At 42.9% G+C, this 7,500-nt stretch overlaps 1 protein-coding gene across 2 annotated transcripts in view; it reads left to right on the top strand.

The window, feature by feature from the left end:
* The window catches only part of smarcc2 (SWI/SNF related, matrix associated, actin dependent regulator of chromatin, subfamily c, member 2), a 21,560-nt gene extending 14,960 nt beyond the window's left edge, over nucleotides 1–6,600 (top strand). Inside the window, exons 19-26 of one of the 2 annotated variants that reach the window (XM_034299050.2) lie at nucleotides 349–607; nucleotides 1,000–1,161; nucleotides 1,728–1,795; nucleotides 1,910–2,030; nucleotides 3,167–3,330; nucleotides 3,429–3,563; nucleotides 3,947–4,256; nucleotides 4,481–6,600. In XM_034299050.2, coding sequence (XP_034154941.1) covers nucleotides 349–607; nucleotides 1,000–1,161; nucleotides 1,728–1,795; nucleotides 1,910–2,030; nucleotides 3,167–3,330; nucleotides 3,429–3,563; nucleotides 3,947–4,256; nucleotides 4,481–4,545 — 1,284 coding nt within the window. In that variant the 3' untranslated portion in view covers nucleotides 4,546–6,600. Of the gene's footprint in view, nucleotides 1–348; nucleotides 608–999; nucleotides 1,162–1,724; nucleotides 1,796–1,909; nucleotides 2,031–3,166; nucleotides 3,331–3,428; nucleotides 3,564–3,946; nucleotides 4,257–4,480 lie in introns of both variants that reach the window. The other variant, XM_034299042.2, reaches the window with a different exon arrangement.
* The last annotated feature ends 900 nt before the right edge of the window (nucleotides 6,601–7,500 follow it).

Genomic DNA, 7,500 nt, shown 5'->3' with positions numbered 1-7,500 from the left:
GTGCTGATCTGATCTGATCTGTGTGTGTGTGTGTGTTCTGATCTGTGTGTGTGTGTGTGTGTGTGTGTGTACTGATCTGATCTGATCTGATGTGTGTGTGTGTACTGATCTGATCTGATATGTGTGTGTGTACTGATCTGATCTGATCTGATATGTGTGTGTGTGTGTGTGTGTGTGTGTGTACTGATCTGATCTGATCTGATCTGTGTGTGTACTGATCTGATCTGATCTGATCTGTGTGTGTGTGTGTGTGTGTACTGATCTGATCTGATCTGTGTGTGTGTGTGTATACTGATCTGATCTGTGTGTGTGTGTGTGTGTGTGTGTGTGTGTGTTCTCTCTGTTCAGGGTCTGGAGATGTACAAGGATGACTGGAACAAGGTGTCGGAGCACGTGGGCAGCCGCACGCAGGACGAGTGCATCCTTCACTTCCTGCGCTTGCCGATCGAGGACCCGTACCTGGAGGATGGAGCGACGTCTCTCGGGCCGCTGGCGTATCAGCCGGTTCCGTTCAGCCAGGCGGGGAACCCGGTCATGAGCACCGTGGCCTTCCTGGCTTCAGTGGTCGACCCGCGAGTGGCCTCGGCTGCAGCCAAGTCTGCTCTAGGTGAGAGGTCAGAGGTCAAAGTGCATTGGATAGGTTGGTCGTAGTGGTTTGTAAAGGTTTTGTGCATAAAAAAGTTAAGCAGCTCTGGATAATAAATGGATTTTGCATTAATGTATGTAACTGTACCACTACAGGGAGTGTGTTATAAACAGTGTGTGTATTACAGTATACACTTTACGTTTATTATTTACTGAATGTCCTAAAATTATACATTAATGCAAAATCCATTTATTATCCAGAGCTGCTTAACTGAACATGTTAAAATAAGGTGTACTGTAAAGGTTTTATGGGTAAAAGTATTGGCACCTATCGTTATATACATTGTGTTTATTTATAAAAAGCTAAATTGGCATGTCGGCTCTGTCGTATGTGTGTGTGTGTGTGTGTGGCAGAGGAGTTCTCGCGGATGAAGGAGGAGGTACCAGCAGCTCTGGTGGAGGCTCACGTGCGGCGTGTGGAGGAAGCGGCCCGCGTAAGCGGCAGACCAGATCCACTGTACGGACTGGAGGGCAGCGGCATCGCCGGAACCGGCCTGGAGGACGCAGATAAGCCTGGTAACACACACACACACACACACACACACACACACAGATTATTGGCCACTACAGTCAGTAGTCAGTGCATCGGGCAGGACTCTATGGTAACAGCGTTGTTATGGTTACACATCATGGGCCAGAGTAGAGTTAAGCGCACAGTGAGGATTTAATACTGAATTTTACACACATCAGCATTCAGACCTCAGATGTAACTACAGACTTCAGCACTATTCAGAAGTTAGATGAGAGTTACACATGCGGAGGCGGAGTTTGTCTGAAACAGAGGCGTGTCTCCGTTACACGCAGTTCTGACCTTGAACTGAATTAACGCATGTTTCTTGTGTGAGATCGGCTCGAGTGAGGAGCAGTGATAAGTTCACTGATGAACTACTGTATCTGCGTAACCCGACTCTGAATACGAGGAACTTTCCCCGCTTAATATTGACTTTACTTTTGGACTTAAGTCGCTGACTGAATACAGATCTGTGTGAACTACTGTTTTTCACATAAAACTACAAGCTATACAATTTATACAAAGCAACAACGAGTGTGTGTGTGTGTGTGTGTGTGTGTGTGTGTAGCAGAGGAGAGCAGTGATGAGAGCAAGAGCAGTGATGCTCAAAACACAGAGGACAAGAGAGACAACAGCAAGGTAATGAAGTGTTTAATGGAGTGTTTGTTACATCAGTGTGTGGGCTGTACACTGTTCTAACTGTGTATGTGTGTGTGTGCGTTTGTGTGTGTGTGTGTGTGTGTGTGTGTGTAGGAGAGTAAAGATGGAGCGAGTGAGGAGGAGGAGAAGCAGGGTGAGAACGGGAAGAAAGAAGAAGAAGGAGGTAAAGAGGGAGAGACAGAACGCGAGGCAGAGAAGACGGACTCAGACGCAGGTACGTTCAAAAGGAGCTTTTGCTTTTGTGTTCCTATTGGCTGGACACTATGACATCATCGAGAGAGGAGTCACCACAGAATAATGTATAAATAGAGTAGATAGAGATCCAAAGCTGATTTCATAAAGCATGTGAGTGTTACAATCCATATAGTTATTTACAAATAAAAAACTTTAAAAGGTTTTGCGTAAGTATTTGCCCTCGATACTGTGAGATCCCTGAATCTGGTTGCGTTTCCATCAGAAGTCCCATAATGAGTAGAATGGAGTCGACCTGTGCGTAATTAAAGTGCCACGTGATCTCAATATAAATACTCCTGTTCCTGGAAGAGCCCAGAGTTTGTTAAAGAACCTAAACACACAGCATCATGAAGACCAACGAGCAATCAAAACAAGCCCTGAACAAAGTTCTGGAAAAGTATCAGTCAGGGTTTGGTTTAAAAAAAAAAAGACACCCGCAGAGCGACATTTAATACGTTATTAAAAAACATAAAGAGTGCGACAGAACCAAGACGCTGCCTCGAGGAGACCATCCACCTAAAGTCAGTGAGCAGGTAAAGAGGGGATTAGTCAGAGACACAACCAAGAAGTCAGGGGGAACTCTGAAGGAGCTGGAGATCCACAGCTCAGATGGAGAAGCTCTTCACAAGACAACCACAGCCTGGACACTTACACTTCACACAGCTGGACTTTAGCTGGACATTTGGAATCAACAAACCCAAAAAAGTTTCTCTCGTCTGATTGAACGTTTGGTGATCACCCTGAGAACACCATCCCCACTGTGAAGCATGGTGGTGGCAGCATCATGTTGTGGAGATGCTTTTTATTAGCAGGGAAGCAGGTCAGGCATGAGGGGGAGATGGATGGAGACAGATAGAAGAGAAAAAAAAAAGAAAACTCTTCCAGAGGCTGGGGGGCGGAGCTTCACCTTCACAACAGCACACTGACAGAGCTACACCAGCGTGGTTCAGCACCAAGAACCTGAACGTGTTAGAACTGAACAGTGAAAGTCCAGACCTTCCACCTGATTCAGAATCTGTGGCAAGAGCAGATGTGTAACAGTGATAGAGATGTTTAGTATGACTTGCAGCTGTAACTCTCTCTCTCTCTCTCTCTCTCTCTCTCTCTCTCTCTCAGGTGATGTAGAGAAAGAGAAAGAAGGAAAAGAGGGATCAGAGGATGGACAGAGGGAAGGAGAGAGTGATGGAGAGAGGAAAGCGAAGGTGGAGAGAGATGTTGGTGAGGGGAATCTGGCCACTGCTGCTGCCTCTGCGCTCGCCGCCGCTGCGGTTAAAGCCAAGGTGTGTGTGTTTATTGCTGTTGAAAAAGAACCAAGAATGATTTTAATGGTGAATAACTGATGGTGTGTGTGTGTGTGTGTGTGTGTGTGTGTGTGTAGCACCTGGCTGCGGTGGAGGAGAGGAAGATCAAGTCTCTAGTGGCTCTGCTGGTGGAGACTCAGATGAAGAAGCTGGAGATCAAACTGAGGCACTTTGAGGAGCTGGAGACCATCATGGACCGAGAGAGAGAGGCGGTGAGGCATTATGGGTAATGGGGGGCTTCACACACTTTAGTTCTCCAAAAGGTTCCATGTAAGTTTTAAAGGTTACTACCCTGAAGTTGAACTGCACAGTTCCTGAACTGATCTGATTCCTGTCCAAACTGCTGAGGAGACTTTTTAGACCAAGCTCCGCCCCCAGTAGTTCCTGGAGAAATACAGACTTTGAAGCAGGAACTAAAAAGGTTCTTTGAACTAAACATAGTCCTGTGGATTCTGCACTGGAAATGTTCATGAAGTTCTTGAGTTCCTGAAAAGGCTCCTGTAGTGGAATTGCATCTCTAGTGTGATAGAACACATGTTAAAGAAAAAAAAAAGATTTAGAGTGTGTGTGTGTGTGTGTGTGTGTGTGTGTGTAGTTGGAGTATCAGAGGCAGCAGCTCCTGGCTGATCGTCAGGCGTTCCACATGGAGCAGCTGAAGTATGCGGAGATGAGAGCACGCCAGCAGCACTTCCAGCAGATACAGCACCAGCACCATAGCAACCAACCCGGCAACCAGCCCAGCAACGCCCCGCCCATCCCCCACCAATCAGCTCCTAACGCCAGTGCCCCGCCTCCTGCACCAAGCCTCACTCCAGCTGCCTCCACCAACGCCTCCAGTGAAGCTCCGCCCACCTCTGCCTCTCATGGCTCCTCCCCCAGCAACTCACAGCCTGGAGCAGTGCACGGTGAGAGAACACACACACACACACACACACCCACCCACACACCCACCCACACCACACACACACCCCCACACACACACCCACCCACACACACACACCCACACACTCACACACACACACACACAGTACATATAGAAACACTGCTGATTGTGTCTGTATTGGAGATGTTACTCTGATGTTCTTCTCATCTCTCCCTCTCTCTCTCCCTCTCTCTCTCTCCCTCTCAGACTCCGGCACTGCACTAACAGGAGATTCCCTCCATCCCTCTGGCCCGGTGACCCCTGCACAGTGAACACACACACACACACACAGGGTTTGTGGGGTTTAGAGAATGAGAGGGATGATGAAGTTTTGTTTTTGGGAGACTTTTAGTCTTTTAAACATTTTACTTTAAACTGTTCAGACCACAAATCCGACTTCAACACACTAATTCTATAGTCTATAATCTATACGCTATACTCTGTACTCTATATTCTACACTCTATACGATGAAAACAGTGTTAATTGTGGGTTTGTGTGTGTTTCATGGTCCAGTGTTTTACTTACAGAACCCTGGAGATTTTACACCACCTCACTGTAGCTACTTCAGCTTCTCACAGGAGAATAAATAAAAATAAGCTGCACTTTTAAAAACTTTTCCAGTTTTTTTTCCCCGTTGGGAGACAAGAAGGATGAAGTCCGATTTGAATCTGAAGCACTTATAATCATTATTTTACTAAAAGTCTCCTGGGTTTTTGTATTGAGTGAATAAAAGCGCTTGATTAGGACAGAATCTTTGTAAAGGTGTTTGTGTGAGCGTCAGGACGAGGTGAGAGCTTTAGGTTTAGTCGCTCCATCTGTTGGGATTCATTTGATTTTTTTTTTACATGCTTTATCTTGAATATTTTTATGTACGAATAATTGTTAGCATGATTAATAACTGACGGACAGAACAGTGTTAAAGCCTGAAACTTTTCTTCATTGACTGTAAATGAACATCGTGTACTGTAAAACTTCAGAACTGTTCCACTGCAAGTACCAGAGACATCACTTCCTCTTTACTTCATCACTTCCTCTAAAGTCCCTTTTTTACTGTCCTTCATCCCTGTTTCACACACACTCCATATCTGTAAGTGTTTATAGGCAGGTGTTTAGTGAGTGTGTGTTGTTTCCTGTTATTTCACTCAGTGGTTTTATTCACACAGCACACAAATCTGATTCATTTCATAAATTCCTGTTCACTGACTACATCTCATTTATTCATTCGGACTGCAGAGCCACATCCGTTGCTATAGTGACGATAGAGGCGTGGTCGCTATAGTAACACTAAAGGCGCGTGTAAGTACAGAAGGCCCACTGCCTAGACTCCACCCCTTTATGCTGGTGTCTGCAGATGACCATAGATGGATATTTGGGCGTGTCTTTGAGTCCATTTATGGAAGTGTTAAACCCTGGGCAGTTAGAAGGAAGGCAGTGGTGTAGATATACATATACACGAGCTGAGCTATTATCATTGCTAGACAGATAGCTCACATAACCTAGTCATGAAAGTCTACACCTGTTCAGAATTATTTTACAGTTTTACAGGTGTGTATATATGGACTTAAAGACACACCCACCTGTAACATTTGGACACGCCCACACAGAAAAAGTTTCAAATCAGATTTGTAGTTTGTGTGTAAACACAGTCTGAGTTCTCATCCAGTGTTAAAATATCTGATTAATAAAAAAAAAAAAAGAAAACACAACATTAAACACTTGGTGTGTGTGTGTGTGTGTGTGTGTGTACATGAAGTATGAAGTTAAATGAAGGAATGTGACTACCTGAGCAGTAAAGTGAGGGGCGGTAAAGTTACGCCTGCGCTCGTGTGATTGTGTATCTTCATATTTTTGTATTTTTATATTTTTCATTATTTTACCATGAACAGTTTTGCTGTTAGCGTTATTTTACACTTACAACATGTTTGTGTCGCAGATTTGTCCGAGTGAAAGTGTTGTGTTACACTCTGACTGAACCTGTGTGTGTGTGTATTACTTTGATTTTATTTGCATTTATATGTTGTGTCATGTGTTTAAGACTCACACATTACAATAGTAATGCAGTTTACATGCGCACACACACACACAAAGGTTTGGTCATTTCTGTTGAGAGAGGCTAGTGATTTATGAAGCTGTGTGTGTGTGTGTGTGTGTGTGTGTGTGTTTTTCTATTTGGGATGTTTGTGTTGTTAAAGTTGAACAGTTGTGTGTTGGACGTTGGTTCCTTGCTGAGCTGCTCAGCTGCTGATCAACAGACTGGTTTAGAACGATTACACTTTAAATTCATAAATACATTCATACGTCTTGAACAATAAAATGTCATCAGTGAGTCCAGCGTCATGTTGCACAGTTATTATTATTATTATTATTATTAATATTTTATATAGGATTAAAAAGCTGACATCTTCATAGTATTTAAAGAAACGTGTGTATTTATATATAAAGTCTTCAGTTCCTCCTTTCAGAGATGGAACTACTGAGAAAAAAGAAAGGAAAAAACTCAGGAATTAGAAAAAAAATAAAGAAAAGAAATGGAAAGAATGGATGAAAGAAGGTATGTTTTAGCTAAATATTTGCCCATAAACTGTTTATGGATAGTGTGTGTGTGTGTGTGTGTGTGTGTGTGTTAGAGAAGCAGGGTTAGTGTGAGGTGTACTAACAAGTGATCGCCACTAGGGGGCACATTAACACAGTAAGAGCGCATATTAAACCTGCCTTTTCCTAACATCAGTGAAAATTAAACACTTTGCTCGCTGCTGCAGTTTTCTCTAAACTGTGGCGTTTACAAATCTCAGAAGAGTTAATTATTATAATTACTGATATAAGATTTTCCTTATTTACTCTTTAATGTTGAGTAAAAAATGATAAAATGATAATTTCATAAGTGTTGAGTTTTGGGGTGGATTTGGGGAAAATTATTTTTATAACTGTGATTTTTTAAAAGAGATTTAATTTAATATTTGTGACCAACACAATTAAGTAATAATTTTATTAGCATTAACCTTTAGTGAACTTTACTATTTAAAAACTCAGGATTTGTGTCATAGAAAAGAAAACAGAAAATAAACGTTTAATACGTCAGAACAGTGAAAGAGCAGATTTTGTTCATGAATATTAAATTTTTGACCCAAATTCTACTTTTCCTAGGGCTAATTTCTGTGTTCTGTGTTAAAGTTGTGACTCACTGTGACATTTTTGCAGGATTCAGAACTGGTGTGTGTATAAACCC

This window comes from Pangasianodon hypophthalmus, chromosome 2, assembly GCF_027358585.1.
Source record: "Pangasianodon hypophthalmus isolate fPanHyp1 chromosome 2, fPanHyp1.pri, whole genome shotgun sequence".
Classification (NCBI taxonomy): domain Eukaryota; kingdom Metazoa; phylum Chordata; class Actinopteri; order Siluriformes; family Pangasiidae; genus Pangasianodon; species Pangasianodon hypophthalmus.
The sequence above is the reverse complement of the archived record's forward strand: the minus strand, read 5'-3'. Positions and strand labels throughout refer to the sequence as shown.